At 39.0% G+C, this 24234-nt stretch overlaps 1 protein-coding gene across 1 annotated transcript; it reads left to right on the top strand.

The window, feature by feature from the left end:
• The first annotated feature begins 10541 nt into the window (after positions 1 to 10541).
• mepcea (methylphosphate capping enzyme a) lies at positions 10542 to 18611 on the top strand. The gene is made up of 6 exons (XM_039776926.1): positions 10542 to 11163; positions 11862 to 12578; positions 12612 to 13813; positions 15447 to 15665; positions 15825 to 15948; positions 16037 to 18611. Exons 2-6 carry the CDS (start codon positions 11909 to 11911, stop codon positions 16069 to 16071), a joined length of 2250 nt encoding a protein of 749 aa, XP_039632860.1. The 5' UTR covers positions 10542 to 11163; positions 11862 to 11908; the 3' UTR covers positions 16072 to 18611.
• Positions 18612 to 24234: the final 5623 nt, after the last annotated feature.

Here is a 24234-nt window from a genome sequence, read left to right as displayed (position 1 = left end):
TTCAAGTAGATTTAACAGGTGAAATGAACAAAGGATTATCCATTTCACCTGGAGTAACGTGATTAGCCCGCTTCCAGTGGAGAGCAGGTGTTTTGAAAGAACAATTATCAGAAAGGTCACAGACTTTCTACAACAGCCAGTGTGTCCTTTCCAACTCCTTTCACGACCATGTGTGTTGTTGTCATGTCCTTTAGAAGTACTGAACCCATACCTGCTCCCTCATTGTAAGTCACCATAGATAAGAAGGCATTAAATGTTCTAATTAAAGATAAAGATACCTCTCATTTACACACAAACCCCCCCTGTGCTTTTATCTGGTCTTGAGTCTCAAACACTATCAGTTCCGGCAGCTGCATGAACACTGATGCAATATTTGGTTACACTTTACTTGAAGGTATCTACATAAGAGTGACATGACACTGTCATGAACGTGTCATAAACATTATAAACAAGTTATAAACGTTTATGACATAATGGTTCTTTTAGTAAGTGTCATTCGGTTTTGTCATGTCAAGCTATGGTTAGGGTTAGGGTTAGAGTTAGGGTTCATGTGTTCATACCAGTGTCATGTCACTCTTATGTAGATACCTTCAAGTAAGGGACTGTTCTTTATTTATTTCAGGGGCCACCGGAGGAGTTTTGGGACCTTTAGTCAAAATAGACATGACCCTCCCCTCGCCAGTAATAATTTTTCTATGACCCCCCAAAACGATTTGGAAAAAAGGCATGACCCTCCCCCAACAATTTATCAATACCTTCTGTACTGGTTTGCGCTTGGCAAAGATATACAGATTCCCATTCAGCCATGATTTACGTAACTAAACTTCTGCTTTCTCATCTTACGTATCACACCCCTGTTATGGTGTGGTGGCCATTTCAATAGATTTACTCACTAACATTGTTGTGGAAACACAATAAGCATGGAAACTAAATGCACATTTTCTGCATTACTGCATTACTTCAAATACTAAGTGACTCCTCTAGTAAACTAGTATTCACATGAAATAAAACAATAAAATATTGAGACCATTCAGCAAAGCACTCTGGGAAACATTCAACACACAAACTGGTTGCTATGGACTCGTCACTAGGCTTCCTCCACTTCGCCGTTTAAACAAAGTGGAATAAACAGAAGTCCAAATCTACACAAAACCTGCAATCAATTAGTAAGCTGACATCAAATGTGGCATTTAGGAAACCTTTATTGCAACCTTGGCACGGTAAGATGTTCAGACTAGTGCAACAGTCATTTTCGTTTTTTTGCATCCTGCTGCTCCCATCGTCAGCCAGGAAATATTTTTTTTACTAGAGCAGTATGAAATCAGATGTATTACCTACCACCATTTAGTTGTTTTGTGTTATTTAAGATATTTATAAAATATATGGTCATGCCAGACGTAATTATTATTTATAATTATTACTCCTTTTTTGAACCCGTTTCAGCCACCAGGGGGCCAGTGCTCCCCCTGCCCCACAGCAAACTCATGGGTCAGACCCATCTGGTAGCGAAGGAGGGCCGAGACTGAGAGCTACATGGAAAAATATGCACCAAACAAGCCACTTTGAAATTTTGCTGTTTCTATGAATACAAAAGTTGGGTGACCCCCCGCCCCTCTGGACAAAAAAATGTTGGATGACCCTCCCCTCAACAAAGAATAAAAAGACATAACCCTCCCCTATTTTCCTCCAGTGGTCCATTCCATAAATACCGAATGGTCCCTAAAGTGTTATTTTCTCCATTCCACATTCCGCTAAATATGCGACATTTACTCAAAAACTTAGCCAAGTAATACTCAAGGCAGATGATTTCCTAAAGCTTGGCGCTTAAAGCGCAGACCAGGGGCTGACAGAACAACCTGCAGCTGCAGTGAGGAGGAGCATGATTTACTCACATAGGCTGCTGTCAGTGATCAGGTTTATATAATGAATCCTATAAATATCCTCGGAGGCAAAGCACATCTCTGTGGTGGTGACATTTTGTAATAAGCCCCATCTGGAATTTACTAGTGTCGTGGGCAGTGTCAGGAAAATTGCTCTTACAATTACATCCATATAACCTACGTATAACCTACATATATCCTGACTCATAATCTAATCAGTAATGTAATCAAGTGGGTTCCAAAAAAAAACAAAAAAACTGTAATCTTGTTATAGGCATCTGAGTTTAATTAGTAATTTGAAGCATGTTTCAGACTTATTTCATTGCATTTATTCAACACTGAAATTTTACACAAGGCATTTTGATCAATGTGGTATTTGGAGTTTTGCAGAAAATTACAAACAAGTGTGGAGTACATTGTAACATGAGAATATTGTGAATTATGGAAAGGGAAAATACCAATCTAGCCAAGTCTAGATGTGTGGCCTTATGGATGGTCTGTTGGTCCACCACTTTGGTTGATAAATCCCATCAACAGAAACATCATATCATTTTTGTTTGCAATATAAATGTTTGCAATGTGAATGTGAAATTTCATCACTTCTCATGTGTGTGTAGCAGCATTTCCTGATTATCCTTCTTAATCAGTCCAAGAAAGAATGTACCATTGTGCAAAATGGAAGGAAGAAATTTGAGATGATAAGTTCTTTGGTCTAGAATCAAATAATCACAGCACTGGTCAATCACTACTGTATTAACCATATCAAATTATGGTTTATATTATCATATTATGTCAGTGCTCAATGTGCCTTGGGAGAAAGAGGTAGAGGGAAGGTTTAGAGAGGCATGCAAGCGTCGCTGGAAATGATGATATATGAGAGGGATGAAGTGTGAGGGTGAATCCCACTGAACTAAACTTTGCTTTCTGCTATGGCGATCTATGAAATATATCACCTCTTTCCTGTGACTGAAAATATATCTTGTGATAACAACTGTGCAATTTTCTTTTAGTCAATGCTGACATCAGGTAGTGCAATTTAGGAAAGCACACTGTGAAGTTTTCTGCAGGTTTCATACATCCAAGCCGCAAGTACTTCTGTTTCTTTGACTAAATTAATGAATGAAAGAAGCTTGTTTGACTCATTCAAACAGAGGTTTATGATGGAGGTCTAAAATTTCAAGTGTGCAATTTATATTGTTATATAACAGTGGATGTTTACAATTATAATAGCAGTAATATTCACAAAATTAAGCCCATTTAAATCAAGTTCTTGTTCAGCATCAACAAAAACCTACATTAAACAATATCTTCAACCACATTGCTTTTTACAAATCAAAATGTTGTGTTTAAAAGATAATATATTGTGCAAATACTCCACCAACAAAAAGCATATGCAGCAAAGTATTGCTCTAAGTGTGCTGATGTCAGTGGATAAAACAGAAGGGTGATGGCTGATATGATCAGTGTATTAAATGCTCTTCATTTTACTACAGATTAATTTCTGTAAGCCCTCCACTGGTAATTTGGCATGTTGATGATAATGGGTCACGCTCATCCATGCTACAGCTACATCCACACATAGGAAAGCTACTTTTTGTGTGCACTGGCAATGCAGAGATTACTCCCAAAGGAATATAATTGAGGTTAGTGGGCCTCTATCCTGCTGATTATGGATAACCTATTGATAGGTTAGCCACGGTACAAGAGCTCATTAAGTCTATTCAAAAAATGTTCAAAGTAAAAAATGCTCAACAGTAATGTAAGTGCTGACAGCTGAGTCCAGTAATCACAGATTACAGAGCGGTTTAATGTTGTGCACTTAACACCTTGGCTGTTTTGCCAAGATTTTAAATGTAGGCTATGTTACATGTTTCAACCTGCTAACTCAAAGAGGGTGCTAAGGCCAAGAGGGAGCATTTTTTATCAAACTCATACCTTATGTTTTGGATCATGACAATGACATAATTGTTTGTGCCATCAAACAGAATTCCATCCTCACACTGCTAATCTATGGTTACCCACATTGGGGGTGGTGTGTGGGTGCGTGTGGAGGGAGGTCTTATTGACATTTTGCAGTCTCATAGCCTGCTGTGTCTGATGGCTGTGTGGCTGGTATGATGTGTTTAACTGTAGTTGTTGTAAATCTAATACATGATCTCTTGTGATGCTAAATGGATTTGAGAGATGTGTGCTGATAAAATACGATGATATCAAAACTATTTTATTTGCACTTAGGGTAGTATCACATCCTGGAGGAAACTCATTCATTTTATCTATCCACACAGCTGTCCAGGTATGTGATTCAGTCTAAACTGCAACATTGTATGAAACGTGGACAAAGCAGATGCTGCACTGCATTTCAAAACTGCTCCTTTGTTTTCATTCATTTCATTTCATTAAAGTGATGTTAAGTCTCATCCAGCTGTTAAACCTTTCCCATTCAACATACTACAGCATGACCTCTGGACTGTAACACAGTCTGATAAATCTGTTCTTAAAAGGGATTAGGGGATTTTTATTATGACATTTGTGTGAGAGTGAAATCTACAATATACAAATCCATTTTACACTTGAATTACCTTGGACTTTAAAACGAGGCAGCTTCACACTGTTGATTGTTGATGTTATTATGGTGTGAAACAAAGTTGATGGGGGTTGGGAATATACCCTGTCAGCAAATATGTCAGGTATTAGCCATAACTAATAACAAAATAAAAATGTGAAAAATGACCTCTAACAATAACAAATTGTGTTTAGATTCCTGTTGTATGATGTAAGACCAGGCCAGTAAGCATTGATATATATCTATATATCTATGGAAATAACAGTCTAGAACGATACAACTAAACAACTGTGGTTCTATATTATTTCAGTGTTAGTGCAGCATAAGAACACAAGTATACCATTCAGTGTAGCAGCATGAAATCACACAATTAAAGGTCCAATATGTAATATATATACTGTAATAAATAAAAAAATGACCCCAATGCGTCATCAGATATTAAAGGACAAATCCGGCACAAAATGAACCTAGGGGTTAAAAACACGTGTACCGAGTCGACCGTTCTCTGGGATATGTTTTTATGCTAATCAAATGCGACCAGTTTTATCGCGAACCGCTAATTACCTTATAACGCTAGTCGTCGGGGCAAGGGTACAGTAAAAAGAAATCGCTATTTCTATACCACATAACAAGGCTCAAAATAACACCACACTTCCACGGCAGCATGATGAGAGTCCCTACATGTAAACCGAAGCATTGACAACTTTGTAAGTGTACAGACATTTTCTTAAAAAGATAGTTTATAAAGACAGCCGAGAAAGTATGTCTGTCCAGCGGGTGGAGAGGACTGCAATTTCCACGGACATCAGCTCTGATGCTAGAAAGAAGATGCTCAGAGACGCACCTCTAAAACAGGGGTGGCAAATGCGTGGCCTGTGGGGGTTTGTTTGTGTGCTTATAAAGGTAAATAATTATTCAGTTTGCACAAGTATTTCAAAAAGGATAGGCCAGTGGTGAGTGCATACGACGGCAGTAGCACAATCTAACACAATGTAGCACACTTCAACATTTTCCAACACAGTTTGTACGTCTCAAACAATCCTGTGCATACACTTTGCATACTCACAAACCACAGAATATCCATATTCACTTCACCAATAGACCAAGCTTTAACTCTGTCCTCAGTCAAGCCTTGTGTCAATATTAATCAGTGCATGACAGGAGCACCTATCCGCTCTCAGGGGGCAACACAACACAAAAGTCCTATCCATTACAACAGTGTTTCGAACAAGCCCCTCCCACTGACAGCTGGTTTATTGTGTGCTGTGCCTATGGCTGTGCCTCTGAAGCGGCCTTGTTTCCCTTTGCTTGGACAGTTCAATAACTAATCTCAATGCAGCCAGCAGCACGTAGAGGAGGGCAGGCTCGATGGAAAGTAATAATCTGCTAGTCGGTGTTGTGTCGAGTAACTGAGAGGTTACCTTATTAGTTTACATTAGGATTCATAGATGGGTCAGAAACTGTGCACACACCTTGGCTGCACAATATGATAGAGTTAGTTTTTTAATTTGCTTTGCCATTAGTCTGTATGTGTTTCTCTTAAGTACCAATGACCTTAAGTCCATTTGCCATGATGTTTAACAAGGAGTTATTTTAGCCAAAAAAAGGTCCCCGTGGACTAACACCTTTCTTCTAAACCAGTGTTTTAATCAGCCAATAGCTCTGCACAGGTCTTAGGGAGCACATTATTCCCCATTTTGCCTAATTTAACTTTTTGGAATATTTACCAAGTTGTTTTAATATTTCTTTCAGTTTCTGCAGAATAATTTGCTTTGTAATCAAGTTGTTATATCAAAGGTTATCGCAGCACATTTGCAATTATTCTTCCGAAGACTGCAAATTACATTTTGTTCTGTCATTTTATCGTCCCCCCACAGTAATGAAATTGAGAAAGGGCAACCATAGGTTAGTCTTCATCCTTCACTTCATTCATCCATCCATCTGTCACATCTCAGACACCCAGTTTTGACTGAGCTCAGTAAGGATCAAGCATGTCAACAAAGCTATATTAATTAGCTCAAGGAAGGCACCATATCCAGCCTCTTCGCTTGTATGAAGGGTATACTGTAGGATAAGTGACTTTAAAAACCATTTAGTGGGTACTGGGTATTAACAGAACTTCTCTGTCCTATTACACAAACAAAATCGATTTTTACAACTTTATTTTTGTGGTGTGCTATTTAATTCAAGTTTATTTAAAAAAGGTTATAGTATTTATTTTGTGAAGATTGCAAAATTTGCATCCTCACTGTCTAAAGTCTACCTGTCCATCACACATTATCATTAGATTTTGACAAAACATAAATGAATTATACCTTACGTTCAGAGCACAATGCATCAGTTAAGTTAATCAGTTAAGATCATCTGTAATCAGTCATAACATCTCTGATATAATGTGCTACTTTAAAGAGCATGTTGACCTGTCGAGTCATCCCTCAGCCAACGGTTACATACAATGACATCACACATAAAATTTGAACAGGACTCACAGCAGATCAAACGGTGGATCCCCCTGATGTTACTGCACACAGGGCACGCGAGCAGCCCCCTCCCTCTGACACATGTAGGCTAATGAACAGCAGGCTCGTGCCCTTGATGGAGGAGCCTTTTGGGCCACAAGAACCATGTGTATTCGCCACTTTCTGCTTGGACACACCCAAACAATAGGACACGTCTGGAGTGCTTGGGGCCCAAACCCCGAGGAAGGGCAGATGGTGCCCGGGATCGAGGACCGCACCCCCATTAGCATGAGAAAAGAGAGGGACAGAGGCGGGGGAACAGGTACCCTCTCTCCTATTTCCCCCTTCTAGAGATTAGAAAGGGGGTGACTTATTTACCCAGCAGAGTCTGTGTCGCTGATTTGGAACCCAATTAGGAGCAAGCTGTCAACTCAACAGCAGAGAATATCAAATGTGAGGATCCTGTTCGGAAAAAAAAGTCACCATCTACAGTTTTTCTTATATATATTTAACAGTTCCAGTTCATCACTTATTTAGAAAATTTCATTTTACATGTGATATATTAGTTTCCAAGAGTAACTGACTCAAAGCTATCTTTTATTATATTTGTTATGTGTGTAGTTAGTTCTACATACTTATTCTTGAGTGAATAAGTCATATGATGGGTCTTTTTTATGCATTTTGTTGAATGCCAACAGGTGGTTAAATCAGTAAAACGTTTTTTAATCTGCTTAAATCTCAAGATTTAAGTGGTTATACATACTGGGTGTTTCATGTTAAGAGATATCTGCAGCTGGTCATGGTAAACTCTAAATCTAGAGTTAAAGCTGCCAGAGTACTTATTAATTAATATTTTGGAATATATATGTAGCATCGCCTATATAACAACTTTGGATTTTCTTGAATGTTTCCGGACCTGGTAAGGCTATTTCTCAGATCACAGTCATCATGAAACCCCTGATGATTTGGAGAAAGCTGGTGTGCCAAAACTTTCAGCCTGTAGTATCAATAGAGAAACTGGCTGGTAGAGGTTTCATTTCTTTCCACTGGAAGCATTTTGTTTACCTAAAAACATAAACCCTCCTGTTGCTACAGCTGCAGATTGTAGTGCTGGATCCTCTCTCTGGGTGGAATGAAGCCGCTCTTTTTTTTTTGACTCATTAGTCGTCATACCAACAACAATGTGAGGATTTCTCATGACCACAAAATGACTCTTTAAAAGGAAATGTCTTCCTCTATCTCTTCTGTTCCAAAATAAACCAATTTATTGGGAAAGCTGACCTGCAACATTTTAAGTCAATTTGCAGCACTACAATAATGAAGCCATTATGATTGCCACCACACGGTATGATTAAAAAGAAGAGATGAGTGAGAAAGTGGAAGAGAGAGAAATTAAATACTACTAAGGTGCATTTCTGTAGGTGTATACAGCCTATAGTGTCCACAACTCATCGTATGTCTCCCTCTAGTGGCTATTTGGAGGACAGCTAGCATCTCCAGTAACTTCAGTAACTTCAGAAATGACCACCTTCAGCACAATATTCTTTTTACAGAATTGTTGTGCCCACATTGACTAATGAATTAAATTACGTAATTGCAAAGAGTGGGGGAAATGTCTGACCATGTTCTCTTTCCATGCTTTGAGCTTCACTTCAAGAAAACAGTGGAGCAAGTGCTGTTGCATGTTACTTTCATGGGAAATTAGGTTACAGCCATGCAATTCCTTATTTTGAGTTGGACTGGATGCAATGAGAAAATATTTAGAACACTTTAACTTATCAGATGTGTACTTTTGTAAATGTAATGCTTTAAACCTTCAGTGAATGCCAAAAATGTCTGGCTAGTCCACACAGCATTCAGGGATGGGAGAACAGCGTGCCCTGGTTTGTTGGCATTTCTTTAAACCAATCACAATCATCTTGGGCGGTGCTAGGCACCAGGAAAAGCCGCGGTACAGCAATCCTGGAAGTGGAACGTCAAGGATATAGACTATACTGGTCTGCCCCTCATTGTGGTGTTTCCACAGAAAGAAATCACTTGAATATTTTCTTCATCGCCACATATACCAAAGATGAACTGTAATCCCAGACTTTGAGTATACTGATACCTTCATTTGATAAAACTTGATAGAAAGCTGATTATAAGCATGGGACTAAGTAAACAAAGTACTCTGCAAACAGTGATGTTTGCCAATCTTACTCTTTTGTTATCCTATTTTGTTTCACTCTAAAATCATAAAACAACATATATGACACTAACACACATATGATAGTTGTATCGGTAGTAAATCTGCTTAAAGCATGTAACTAATGTGTATACAATGATATTTATCTATACCATTAAGGTGTAAAACTTTCATTCCTCACCACGAAGAGGTCACAAAAACCATTGAGATGACAGGTGGGTCAAATAAAAGCTATAAGTCATCTAGAGAATCTGTTTGGTTTCAGCAGCACTGGCCAATGTGCTGCTCTAATACAGGACCACTCTGTATCTTCAACATTGGCCTTTATCAAATCCTGTCAACGGCTGAAATGTTGTGGTCAAAGGCCATTATGTGGAGATGGAAGTGACATAAGCCGTCCTGCTACCTCAGCAAAATGGCCTCTTAGTTCACATCCAGAGCTTTAGTTTCAGGCTTACTCTAGACACTGGTCAGGGAAGCAATGATAGGGTGAACAAGCCTACCATATAGATTGTGGCCTTGAAGTTGACTGTGAGGGTGTCATCAAAACCAAAGCACCAACAACTGGTTTGTGGATTGTAGCCATGGCTGCGATGCGGTGGTAAACAGAATAACAAAGTAGTCTTTAAATTGAACTGGTATATAGCAACTTCCAAAATTTGGCAATGATTTTGTGTGCTACCTTACCAGGAGCTTGAAGTTGCATTCATGGTCACTCCTACATCTGTGCTGAGAGAAGACAAAAGTGGAAAAAGATGATAAAGGATTCAGCCTCCTTAATGTAAGAGGCTGCAATCTTTCTATTCCTCAAAAATGCACTCTAAACATAAAATTCTAGTCATTAGTAAATTCTGTACATTGAATTTATCAATAAACACTAGAAATCGTTGAGGAATATATATATATATGAAAAATCTTTACTAAAGTATAAAAGTAAAACAAATAAAAGTCTGAGGAGGACTTTGCTGCATACATGAAGGTCTTTTATATGGTAATTAGAATGTTCAGAAAGAAAATGTTCCTGCTTGTCAGTAATGTTATCCACAGAACACAAATTGTTGCTTATGTTTACACCATAGACTGTACTCACATGGACAGTACTAACTACATTTTGAGTTGAAAATATATTAAAAGTAAAACAACAGGCCTAATCTTATATGGAGATTAATAGTTGTAATGTTGGGACTGGAACGATTAGTCAAATCGATTGACATAAAAAAAATGATTGTCCATTTTGTTAAACTTTCAACAGCTAAGTAACGTTAATGTAGCCGGGGAAATGCTAAACATTTACATTTTCACAGGATTTGCAGAATTTCTCTGTTTATTTTTTTGTTTTTTTTAAATCTTACATAATTTTAACAATAATTGACTTAATCGATAGTGGTTTACTAGCATGAGGATCAGTGAGGCTCATTATAATGCCCAGAGACGGAGCTCTCCTCCAGTCAGAGATTTCCGCCCCTGTCATCTTGGACAGTTTGGAGCCCGGATGCGCCGCCATGCCGACTCTATCAGCGAATGGAATAATTTATTCACCAACCTGCCTGCCACTGGGCGACTAGAGTTCACTGAAGAAGTCGACAAGACAGTTTGGAGGGCAGAGGAGCCCCTAACTGCGGGATGACTAGTACGGGATACCCGCGCTGTGTTTACTTGTTTTTTTGCGTTGCTTGCCACCGTTGTATTGATGTAGCTAGGAACACTTGAGTGCTAGCTACGCTAACGTTAGCTCGAGTCGAGAGAGTGCGCGGTAGTGACAGTCCGGCCGGAGGCGGGGAGAACTGTGAGGTGATACTGTTAGTTTGATGGTGACTACACTAAACTGTTGACTGTATGCGTAGAGATAGGCATCTGGTAGATAGTATCACTTTTATCAATCACGATTTTAGGGGGGTTCAGGCAGCAGCACATCGAGCTGGGTAGTTGACTGTTTGTCTAGTATCGGCTTTTTGGCCGGAGTGGAGCTGAACGTTTAGTCGACGTTTCAGTCTTCTGGCCCGCAATAGAGAAGCTAAGAGCTAGCTTGCTAACTAGATAACTGTCCAACACAGGGAGGACTCCTAAACTTTTCAGGTCAGTAACCCCTGAGTAGCCACGCTTTAGATGTCAGATACTCAATCTAATAATGACGTAGTCCTAGACACTGCATCTAAAGCGGGGACTGTTATTATTGTAACACTATGCAGTGTTTCCCCTGTAATTTTTAAGACAGCCGTGTTGCTTTTGGCAATAATTATTATGTCTCATATATTTTGCTGTTTGAGTCTAAGTTATGTTTAAAGTTGAGGTTCTAATTTTCAACATATATTTTATTATATAGTCGTTACTTATAAAGCAGCTGGATTACACTTAGTTTAGTTATAGATAACATTGACGCTAAATTACAATATTTATACATAGGCTATGTTTGCAGTGGTGGTCATTTCCATGCTGTGGTGGTGCAGCACTGCTAAATGAATACAGAGGAAACACTGCTATGTTAGGATATGACAGTGGAAAGTAAAGAGACATCTGGTACATCTTCTGTAAATGCAAAGTGATTGACCACAACGTGTACTTTAACTAACCCTCATTTTTTGAGGTGCAGGTCCCTGGACTCAAGTGTGAGAATATCAAAAGCGTAATATAGTAAATTGTATGAGTGACTGCATTGTAGTTCTGAGTGTGTGTGATTGCAGCAATAACCTACTTTTATGTAACATTGTTTACCATACCTCATATGATTTATACTATTCGTTTTTCATTTGACAGATGTTTTCTCTGACTTTCAGATCCAGAATAATTTCCATGTCTGCATCAGTCCTGACAACCAGAAGTGATGTCTGTTGATGAGGATACTGTAAAAACTGGCAGTCCACAGGCCAGCTCAACTTCATCTCTGCAGCTATCAGAATGTACTGGAGGATACAGCAATATAACTGTGATGGTGGAGGGTACTGCTGCCACCCCTGATTTTGCAGCTGCTTGTCCTGTCTCAGGCCCTGAAGCCTCTCCAAAACACATCAGCGCGACTGATGCGCTTACCCATTCAGATGATGCTGGACAGGGAGCCAGAGGGAACGAGAATAACATCAATCGCAGGAACAGCTTTCATCATTCCAAACAACAGCAACAAACAAAACTAACAAAGCGCCGCTACACAGCAACCGCTAGTTTCAAGCATCCGACATCTGGCAAGAGGAGACGAAGGGCCAACTCTGAGAGTGACTCCGTCCTGCCTACCAACTTCCTCCTGGGTGGGAACATTTTTGACCCACTGAATCTCAACAGCCTGTTGGATGAGGAGGTCAACAGGGCACTCAATGCAGAGACGCCCAAATCCTCCCCGCTGCCAGCGAAGAGTCGGGACCCTGTGGAAATCCTCATTCCCAGAGATATCACAGATCCACTGAACCTGAACAGCGGGATAGCAGGCAGCAGCTTTTTGGTGTCCCCCTTCAAAAGTGGTGGCAGGAAGAGACACCGCAACAGACACCATGGAGGAGGAGGTGGGGCTGGAGGAGGAGGTGGGGCTGGAGGAGGAGGTGGGGCTGGAGGAGGAGGTGGGGCTGGAGGAGGAAGTGGGGCTGGAGGAGGAGGAGGAGGAGGAGGAGGAGGAGGAGGAGGAGGAGGTGGGATTTCAACCACACAGATCAACCTCTCAGAATCAGGAAAAAGTGAGGTTAAAACTGGCACCTCCACACTGCTTCCAGGTATGTTAGCTTCATGTTCTGCACTAGATGTCTCCAAAGAGTCCAACAGTTTCTCCAGTGTCGCAGGGGATTCCCATGAGCACTCAGCTGACAATTCAGCCAGCTGCAAGGAGGAGATGACATCTGTTTCTATCGAGGATTCCACTTCCTCCACATCGGGGGCACCAAACCAGCACACAAGCAGACGCAAGCGTAGGCGCAACTCTGGCAAAATGGAAGCCCCTGTGACCCATTCTACGCCAATTGGAAAGTCAGTATCTGTAGACAGGAGTTGTGGTACATCAAGAAATTCCCAGTCCTTCCACACACCAAGGAGTGGTCCCAAAACAGGGCCAGGAGGTCGACAGCACCAGCAGCCCCACACCCAGGCGAAGGAGCAACAGAAGAAGTTCCAGTATGGGAACTACAACAAGTATTATGGCTACCGCAACCCAGGCGCTAGTGAAGACGCACGGGTACGTGTGCTTCGTCCCGAATGGTTTGAAGGTAAAGACGTTCTGGATTTGGGGTGCAACTCAGGCCACCTAACACTCTATATTGCCAAAATGCTAAGACCTGCCCGCATATTGGGCCTGGATATTGACAGTGGTCTGGTACATGCAGCTCGTAAGAACATCAGACATTATCTGTCTGAACTGCAGACCCAAGAGGCTAGGCATGCGATGCAGGAGAAAAAGAGCACTAAGCAGGCAAGGAATGGAAATGAGAGTCTCACAGGCACAGACAAGAAGCACAATGAAGCCGAGAGCAGGGATGAAAACGGTAAACCTGTGAAAGGAGAAAGTGGCCCTGCAGAGGCTGCAAATGACAATGACTCCTGTCACACAGATGAGGCGGGGACCCAGAGACAGAGCGACAAAACAGAGGAAATGGAGCAGGAAGCGTGTGATTCACCCCCTGTTGATCACTCTGTGAGCTGCTCTTTTCCCGTGTCCCTACGGATCTCCAGGGGGCCCATTGCTGCACCTCCACTAACAGAAACATCCACCACACGGCCCGGAGAGTTCCCCTCAAATGTGTCCTTCATCAAGGTAAGACGGCATTGCCTGTGTGAACATCTGGTGGCGGCATGAATGAGGTTCCCATGTTGTTGCATCTTGGGAGCTTAGACGAAGGTCAAAATAAAATCATTACCTCACAATTACATGCTGCATGCATTATGTCTGCATCTTATATATTCATTAAGACTAAGGTAGCAGCATGATGTACAGAAACCAGGGCTGCATGATATGAGGAAAATATCTAATTGCGATTATTTATTTTTTTACTGATCTTGCAATTGCGACATGATTTACAATATTGGTGGGAATGATCATTTTTGTATCCTTATTCTGATTTTCATTGAAAAATATTCAAATTAAAAGGACAGTCAAAATGATAATATTGTGATTTTTTTTTTTTTTTTTTTTTTTTTGCGAGGATCTGTACCAAACAAAGATTTTTTTTTTTCTTTAGTCTGTAGGATAGGATTTGTAGGCCGGGACGTCTCTGCAGTACCATACTTAATTCAACAACACATTTTGCCTTTAACAAATATTGTTATTGTATTAATAAGGAAGCATCTGCACCCATTTGATTTTCTGAGTCCCTTGTATTGTCTTGAGTTCATCTTCACTTGCTCAAGCTGTGATAATGGAGGGAATTACCACTAGTTTGTCCCCCCCTTACATCTGTTGCACACCTTGTGTGTGTTTCCATCCACGACGCTGCCAGTGATTTTGAGAACTGAAAGATGGAAGCGGGAAAGAGGAAGCAGTCTGTCCTTTTCACCAGGGTGATGTTGCAATGTGGCTAGAAGCATTTGGCATTGGCTTATCAGTGCCACCTTTGGTTGAGAATTTGACAAATGTTACGTCAGATTTTCTCTTTCAAATGTAAAGGTTTCTCATCTTGACTCTCGATAACATTTCTTGGACGTGCGGTAGACCAAACCCCAGCTATTGCTAGTAACACCTGTGTCTTTTCCTGACATTACATTTGAAAATGTCTACTGTGAAAAAGATCTATTCTGATAATCAAGTTTCCCAAACTTTGTTCTGTTTAAATAGTGATCAGGATCAAATAACACTCTCCTTCTGTTTCTTCTCAACTGTTTCTCATTCAGCATCAATAATGCATATCAATCCATGTATCTCCATATTTGTGTAGGGGGAGCCAAGTGTTTTTTTTTTTTTTTTTATATATAACTTGATACATGACTCAAAGTGATACATTTATTATTACAACAAATCCCTTTCTGGACTTGTTGACACACGCTTTCGTATTAATCTTGCACCATTTGTAATTCAAATGGTTTCACAGAGCAGCAGTAAAATGTGGTGGGTATTCTTCCTCTGTGTTTGTTTATGTTGCATAGCTTTGCCACCTGCCTGTATTGGAAGATCGCTTGTCAGATACAAATGCATACTGTTTTTTTAAATAAATTGATCTTATAATTATATATTAATTATATGACACATTTAAAAAATATTTTACTTGCCTCTCAGTGTTATATTGTGTGTGTGTGTATATATATGTGTATGTATATGTATATATATATATATATATATATAAACACAAACACAGTCTTGACTTTATTACAGTCATGGTGCTGAGAGTAGCACAAAATAGTTTGTCCTGTCAAGGCCAAGTTTTTTCCTCACTGCACCTCTTGTCTCCTTTTAGGCCAATTATGTACTGGAGAACGATAATCTTCTTTTGACTCAGCGTCCAGAGTACGACGTGATCCTGTGCCTGAGCGTTACCAAATGGGTTCACCTGAACTGGGGAGACAGTGGCCTCATGCGGCTCTTCAAGAGAGTCTACAAACATCTCCGTCCTGGAGGCATGTTCATTCTGGAGCCACAGCCCTGGGAGTCCTATGTGAGGAGGAAGAAGCTGACGGTAAGAAACTAAGATGACTAAGAGGGCTGTTGTGATGCAAACCATGACTTTTGTAACAAAGCAAAAATACCTGGGATATACCAGGTGCCCTTTTGTGATTTCTTTTTTTAAAGCTTTGTTTGATTAGCTAAAATATTTATTTTCCCTCTCACTTGCCAGGATAATATTAGCAGGAACTTTCACAGCATCCGCCTCAAACCTGACCAGTTTTCATCGTACCTTACAACAGAGGTGGGCTTCACAAGTTCGGAGTACCTTGGGGCCCCAAAGTGTTCAATAAGAGGTACATATTCTAATTTGTCAGAACAAATGTATGCATTACATGTGATCCACCACTTGATGTCATTTTCAACTTTTTTTTTTCTCCCCAGGTTTTCAGAGGCCAATCTACTTATTTCACAAATGACCGCTCCTGCCTTGAAGATCACTGAATGTGAGTAGCCTAAGCCACCACCATACATAGAAGCCAGCCAGCTGCCCTGGACTGCAAGGAATCATCTTTGTCCTTAACAGTTACTCCAGCTTTTCAGATGCTGAAGATGAAATTCAGAAATGAGAATCGGACCAAAGTGGAATCAATTTCGTAAAGATGAGATGTGTCGAGAAGAGGTATCTATCAGAATCCTCTGTGACTACAAATTCTTAAAGAGTATGGAGTGAACTTGGATCAGACTCCACAGTGTTTAACCTGGACATCATAGCTGGGCCAGACTGTAGAAGAGGTGCTTAGCTGATTCTTTCCTTGGACCATCCTAGTGCTAATGATGCTCCAGTTTGATGCAAGGCCATAACGTGTTTGAAAATCTTTGGCCATATATCTTTACTTTCAAAACTTTGTTTTCATAACTGTTCTGTGCCACCGCATCAACATAAAGTTTACATATTAGGGTTGGGCAATAGGGCAGACTTTTTCCAATTGGCCAGCATATCCACGTTAAGTGGTGATTGATGGTGTGTTCACTACATTAGCTCCATGTGACCAACTGTGTGTCGCACTTGCAAAACAGCAGTACACCACTGGATTCCAAAGCCATTACACGGATCATACTGATCATGATGTCTTTTAAAAAGCCACACTGGAGTGCAGGTGATGTGCTTTATGCTGTGTAGGACACTATGCAGGTTATGAATGAAGCCTCATATTGCCAGCTCCATTACAATTACTGATGACATAGAAATTGTGCTCTTTGTGGTTACATATCTGCATCATTTTTGAAGCCTTGAATCCCGTTGTGGTGGACGTATAAACGCAAATATTTTGGTGAATTTGAAACAGCCAAACAAATTACATCAGCCATAGATTGTGTATAGCTGATATATCTGTCCCATTTTCCAACCCTAATATATAGTTTGTTTTGTCATTTTTTTTTGCAAAATAGGCCTTAGAGCTGATTTAACTTTAATATGTTACAGAGCTGTGAAAATGTTGTAAGTCCACATTTTGCCATGGACAGTATGAAAAGCTCCTAAATTGCACAAACCTAAGACGCTATGAAGTGAAAAGTGGCTTGTCTGAGTGATAAAGACAATAATGCACGATGAGAAAGGTGCACTGAAAACAGCCAAAAACATACAAAACAGAACAGCCATCCAGTAAACTGCCTAAACTAAACTACAACTAGTGAAAGCTTACCCAGTGCCCAGCCAGCATGTTTTCAAGGTCTCTTGTCTTTTTTTTTTTTTTTTCTTTTAACAGTCAGTTCCTTAAAAACTGTCATGATGAATGTCATCAAATATTAGATCGGTTGTTATGACATGGGAAAGTACATAGTTTACTCAGGCCTACTAGCACTGGGAAGAGTACTTTATATGGTACCTCAAACCTGACCTCAGCTAAAATGGAAAAAATGGAAAAATCAGATATCTACATTTTCAAGAAAACAGTTTTGGCTTTTTGAATGTAAACCTTCAGGCCTGTGTAATTTTACTTGAGAGTTTGGACTGTTTAGGAAGCAACAAATCACTTCTTGGGTTTTTTAAGCCTTTTCAATGCTCCATCCTAATGGTAGGGGGCACATTTAAGCTGTGCTGACACCCAGGTGTTGGCTCAGCTCAATAATTTAGCACAGAAACCACAAGGACTGTTTAGTAAGGTAAATCTGTAGCATGCAGTGATCAAATGTATATTTTTTAATGACAGTTAAGCCATAGCCCTACCTTTTTATATGTTGTTTACAATGTCTACAATGAGGCAGAGGGCTGTCATTAGAGAGTTGCTACAGCGTCTTCAGTGATGTATAAATCCGAAACATGCATTGTTTTGTGTGGTCTGATCTTCACCACTGGACAGGCATTAATTCAAACAGCATCAGAATCACTTTCGAGCTCCTGAGTTGAAATCAACTTCTGTAAGACGGAACAAAAATTTACATTTGTAGAAAATGGATTGTTAGTAAAATTTCCATATGACTTTTTACCATTTGAAATATTAATAGGCTGTTTGTATTGAAGCTCTGCCGAACTATTTTATGGGTAGTTAGTCTTTGTGACTATATCTTTACTGGTGTGCGCACTGAGCATCGCTCATCTACAACCTTTCATTGTAAGTGGCTGGGACTAAAAAGCTTCCTTTTTTGTGACTGGTTCAATTACAGCATTTGGCATACTAGAGTAGGAGATGATGGAGAAGGATGGATGATAGTTTTCTATTTTAGTAAGTGATCAATGTAAATAAGTTTGCAAATTTTGTTTTACTGTTGTCAATATTAAGTTCATAACTGCTTTTGTCATTTTCCAGTTTTTTTTTTTTTGGTGTGTTTTCAAATGTTCTCTGCCAATTTGTGAGTGAGTCAGAGTTTTTGTCCTAAAACAAACTGCTAATCCAGCTCTGTAACAACAAATGAATATGTACATTGCAATGTTCTGATGTGTTTGCTTTGTTCTGTCCTGGCAGGCACATGGATTGTTAGATTGGCTCTTTATTTTTTTATAAACCATTTGAAAGGATTGTTGTTAATGCACTCTCATTTCACTTTATCTTTTTAAATTCTTCAAAATAGAAAAAGATATTTAATACTTTTTCCATCAAACTTTTTATAACAAGTTGTGGAACACTGATTAATCTATACAATAAAGCTTTAAGTTGCATTCTGAATTGAAAGGATTGGCTTCAACCTCAGTCGGCCCATCAGACACAGCACCGGGCACCAAATCACACCTTTCTCCTAAACTAAGACAATCGGTTTCTCAGACTTAAATTTAGCCCACAGCTGTAACTTCAAGGGCATTTTGCTTTTTTGCATTACTAACAAAAGAGTTCCTTCTTGAGTATTTTATTTGGGAAACAAAAGTAGTTTAAAGCTAGTGAGTGCTTTGCCACATGTGAAAGATTGCACCTTACTGTCTCAGCAGCAACAGCTTAGAGATTTTAACCCAACAAGCCTGACTCAGAAGTCCAGGTATCCAAGCTAAATCATGTCTTTACTGGAGATGTGAAATTGCATGTGGTCATAAACAGTGCTGTAAAACCTTTTTGTACTCCTTAAGATATTGCACAAAGTTGTGTGATGTTTATTTTTATGAAATTAAATTACACACAAAATAGGGCGTAAGAGATCTTGTTTCAACAGGGTTTAATGGCAGTGAGAAATTACTTTTTCAAATGTATAATGCTCAGATCTCAAGTTATAGTAGTGTACAACACAATTTTGTGCAATATTTGCTCTTCAAAATTGTACGTCTGCCCTTAAAGCCAGCAGAAATCACCGGAATGAATTTTATAGTGCAGGATGGATTAAAATAAAGAAAACCTTCAGGTCCAAGGTTTTCATGTTTCAAAGAAACCAAAAGTAAATATTTGTTTTATGCATTTGTAGTTTTGTATTTGCAACTTTGAGGACCCATTCCAGAAAAATTTTATTTGATGAATTACTGCATTTGGTCATCTGGCTTTTTGCTGAGAGAAAGCGCTGTTATGGGTTTAATTTAACAATGTTATGTTAATAATTTAGTTATTCTGCTTTGTGCAGCAGACCTCCAACATCCAACGCTATGCTCACATTTTCTAAATTTGATCTCATCTCATACACAAAATCCCAGAGATTTTCTTCAGGACAGCAGAGCAATTTTCAGTGGTAGCTAATCTTTAAATTCTGTAGCTACATTCCGATTATAAGATTTAAGCATTAGTAATGAAATATTGATCACATATTTTGTCAGAAACACAATAAAGCCCTGACAAAACAATGGTTGTACCTTTGCGTACCCACTTCTCATTTATTAGTTTTCTAACATCAAAGTATGAAATTGTACAGCTGTAGTGAAATAGCTAAAACCTCTTTGTATTTTCTGGGAAAACTGTTGGGATAAAATATCTATTCTGTCAGGGAAGCGTTTAGTTTTGTATGCATCTGAATAAGAAGATTCAACTGAAATGTAATTTGTGGTACAGACATTAAGGTATTTATTAGTAAACTAAATATACAGATATATACCTGTGCCAGCTTTTTCACATTTTGCTACCTTTCACATGTTCAGCAAGTAGTAAGCTGGTCTGCCCATAGGTGTTCTTATTGAAGTGATCATCGCAGCATCTGTAAAGAGGTTACTAACCTACTTTGAAATCTGGAAACAGGTCAGGTTGATTGATTTCCTGTATGTGGGAAGTGCAGCCCTGTGACCTGCTCCTGTATATATATTTTAATATTAATATGTATTTATTGTAATAAAATTTTTTAATTTTGTACAAAAATGACATATCAATTACAAACAATATAAAAAGATATATTCAATATAACACACACACACACAACACACACACACACACACACACACACAACACACAAAAACACACACACAACCTTATTATATTAAATATAATAATTAAAAATTTATTTAATATTAATTAATAAATAAAAAAAAAACAAATAAATTTTGATTGTGTAAAATTATAAGGAGTTTTGGGGAAATAATAGAATGACAATTTAATATTAAATAATGTAAAGGAATAGACAAAATATATTTTGAATAATGAGAAGGTTATAAAAGCACTTAACACTAACTATAAAATCAAAACAAAACATAAAACAATTAAAACAAAGAAAATGTATAAGGAATAAAAAAGAAAGTTGGATTAACACATTTCAAGTAGATATGACTTGCCTTTGTAATAGTTTTTGTTGAGGTTAGACAAAGGCAGAGTGAGTATCTACATTTTAGGGTAAAGGTCATATCAAGGTTTTTTTTATGTATAAATTTTTCTGTAAAGTATTACATAAAAGTATCAACATTATTGTACCTACAACATGTTTCTGGTGTATGAAAACTTTGAAGCCATTTTCTCATTTCAGTGTTCGTAGTTACTGCACTTTGCCTTTGTAGGGCAGTATAGGAATTGTTTCTTGCAGTTTATGTCTCCCTATAAAAGTCTACATGATCATCAAACACAAAGACCTACTGTCCAAAGTTAGGTTGGAACGGGGTCTGGACACAAACGACAAAACCTGTACATTATAATACAACAGCATCCCAATGATAACGTTTATTGCAGGGCTATTGTCGTGGATTGCAAAGCATTTTACAGGTGTTACTTCTGTTGTGTGGTATGGCATTTAGTAAGAATTCATCTTCATTTTTTCTGTATTTGTTAGAAATACTCAATTTAAAATGTACAAAGTATTATTATTTGTCCACAAACAATCTTTATTCATTTACAGACATATCTCATGTACATGAATACAGACCCTATGCTGTGATACTCTAGATTGACCTTAGAGGCATCCTTAAGATGATATACACATACGGTATCAGAGGACAAACTAAACCATGAAGTCTAAAGTAAATAAGCTCAGACAATTGCAGGGAGAAACAGACCGGAAGACAGGTATAGAGATAGGTGACAGAAGACCCAATGGTGCACTCTAAGGCGTGATTTATGCTTCTGGGTTAAATCTACGCATTGGCTACATACGTAGGTATGTGGAGGCACGGACCCTACGTCGTACCATGACATGCACCTATTGAAAAATGTAACTACACGTCGTGGTGACACATGTCACTCGGCATGTCGGAACATCAAGCAAAACTTCAAATGAAATCCAGGTATTGCTCATCACCTTGATAATGCCATCGCTCTAGCTACTGGATTATAGTGGTGGCAGCACCACAACAGATGCCTCTCAAATGCAAGAGACTGGTCAAAGTCCTTTAAGAAAATATTATCTAAAGTGCTCTGACTTAGGATAACAACTACTATCACACAGCTGAGAACAACGCTGGAGTGGTTTCAGGACTAGTCTGGATTTCTGAGTCGCTTAGTTGAGGAACTGGAAGTTGTAAAAAGTTGTTTTTTCTTTGTCAGGCTGCAAACTTACACTGCTCCATCTAATGAAGTGGAGGCCATTTTATTTTGTTCACAAGTCTTAGGATTGACTCTCAACACCAAAGCAGAAATAAACATTAGTACATGATAGGTTTATATGGATAAATAGTAAATGTATATAAAGTAGACAAGTCAAAGATCATCCTTGATGCGTTTACATATTTCTTAATGATGCCATGTGTTTATTAGGCCTATAGTATTATGAGATTAACATTCAGTTTGACCAAAACACTACTTTTACTTAACAGTACAGACACAATTGTTAAAGTCAAGTGTCGGCTCTGTGATTTCCTCTCTAAATAATTTCCAGTTACCATTTTATTTTGACAAGTCACTCAGACTTGAGGAACTGCACCCGTACTTAACTTGGGCTGCAGTGTTAAAGGTCACAGTTTGTTGCTAGCATTAGAATATCACTATGTGATTTCTTCTCAACTTGTAAAAAGCACCCGCAGCATTTTTAAACCCTAGTTTATCTACAGTGACAAAGGTCTTTACTGTTACAGTTAAAAAATACATCCATCCTGTAATAACTTACTGTTTTAAGCTGTCAGCTTTGTGAAGACAGACAGCCTTGTGTAAACAGGTTTGTGGGGGGTTACCCCTTTGTAGTTTGGTCCCGCTGCACTGTCTGAATAGCACAAAGATTCCACTCAGACGACAATGCAGGGCGGCACAATACAGCGGCTCGTGTTTACAAATAGCAGCATCCATGCCTTTAACACCTACTAGCCCGGAACAGTCATTAACCATCTTCAGATCCTGGCTCTGTTAACCATGGCACAACATTCAGTAACTAGATGGACAATAAAATGTTTGAATCATATAGTCAGTTGGTTACTAGATGTCAGTATTTACTCATTTATCATGACTTCGTGTTGTCCAGTGATGATGTTGCCTTAAACTCAGGTGGGAATTTGTTTTCAGCTGATAGTCACATTGCTTCCTAAATAAATGAAATAAAACGCAGCCAAAGTTCACCAACAAAGATATTTGACAAAAGAAAGGCAGACAATATGACAATGAATTTGCTTTGCAATGGTGGATTGTGACGTTGTCTGTCTGTTCCAGACAGTGTTGTCCAGACAGACAGAATGGTGAATTAAGATAAACACAGAGACACAATAATTCATTCACAAAAGCTCTATTCCATCACAGCTATTTGGGTCAGTCACTTGACCATTATTGTGTCCTGTCACTAGCGGCTGAGCGAAAGCGTGCCAGACTCAGCTCAGACTGCTTTCCATGCTGTTATTTCCCTAAGGTCAAGCCAAGTGGGTAATGGGCTGCAGAGTTAGTGCTAACACTATATTTCAGATATTAAACTTAAAGAATGACTTTGCATTACATTTGGGACAGTATAATTAAAGATGGTAGTGATGTTTACCCTAACTGAATGGCAACAAACCAAAACATCAGTCAATTTATTTCCATGCATTTATTGGTAACACTGCATTTCAGAGAGTCGAACTGACTGCTCACAAAGAATTGATTATAAAACGTTATTAAATGTGAGATACGGGATCAGTCACACACGGTTTCAAGCAACAAAAACAAATCTATGAGCAGCAGGCTTGCAGCTGCACACCTAATAGCTGTAAAATGAGCTGTATATAAAATCCACTTCAAAAGCGTGTTAGATGTCCAAGAGGGGTTGATTGAGAGAAACGTCAAAATGGTTTGTCCAGAATAATGCCGTCTGTAAACCAGGATCACAGCTACCTGTGCTGGAGATGTCAGCCCTCGTACTGGTGCATGCAGATGCTAAGACCGCACAGCACAGCACCTGAAAATGAGCACAGACAGTACAGCTTAAGATAATCTTACTATTAGCAATCATTGCTATGCTGCCTTTGCAACTAAATGTATGCAGTTATGATCCTAGCAGGCCTACCTGTATCTTCGAGGGCAACCGTGATGACCAACGATGTACTCCTGAGCATAGCAGAACCGTCTGCAGAGTCCTCTATACCCACATGTCCAGTACTGCATTTCTGGATCATTGCCTATAGATAATTATAAAAGAATTAGAAATTCTTCCCATATTTCTGATGAATATTGATGTAACTTGTGGACTCGTTTTTATAAACTAATCACATTAAATCCATTCATCTTAAAAAGAAGTTAACACAATTTGCAATGACTTAATGGTTAACAAAAACTGTCAAGTTGTGATGTCATAATTTGTTTGATTTCTTCTCAGAGCCACACAAACAAGCCCACTAACGAGCACAGTGTAGTTTGAGCATT

Source organism: Perca fluviatilis, chromosome 16, assembly GCF_010015445.1.
Source record: "Perca fluviatilis chromosome 16, GENO_Pfluv_1.0, whole genome shotgun sequence".
Taxonomy (NCBI): domain Eukaryota; kingdom Metazoa; phylum Chordata; class Actinopteri; order Perciformes; family Percidae; genus Perca; species Perca fluviatilis.
This window is presented reverse-complemented; position numbering and strand designations above follow the sequence as displayed.

Coding starts and splice junctions, on each gene's coding strand:
- mepcea (XM_039776926.1), top strand. CDS start 11,909: ATGTCTGTTGATGAGGATACTGTAAAAACTGGCAGTCCACAGGCCAGC. Junction 12,579..12,611: donor CAGACACCATGGAGGAGGAG/GTGGGGCTGGAG, acceptor GGGCTGGAGGAG/GAGGTGGGGCTGGAGGAGGA. Junction 15,949..16,036: donor CCCAAAGTGTTCAATAAGAG/GTACATATTCTA, acceptor TTTTCTCCCCAG/GTTTTCAGAGGCCAATCTAC.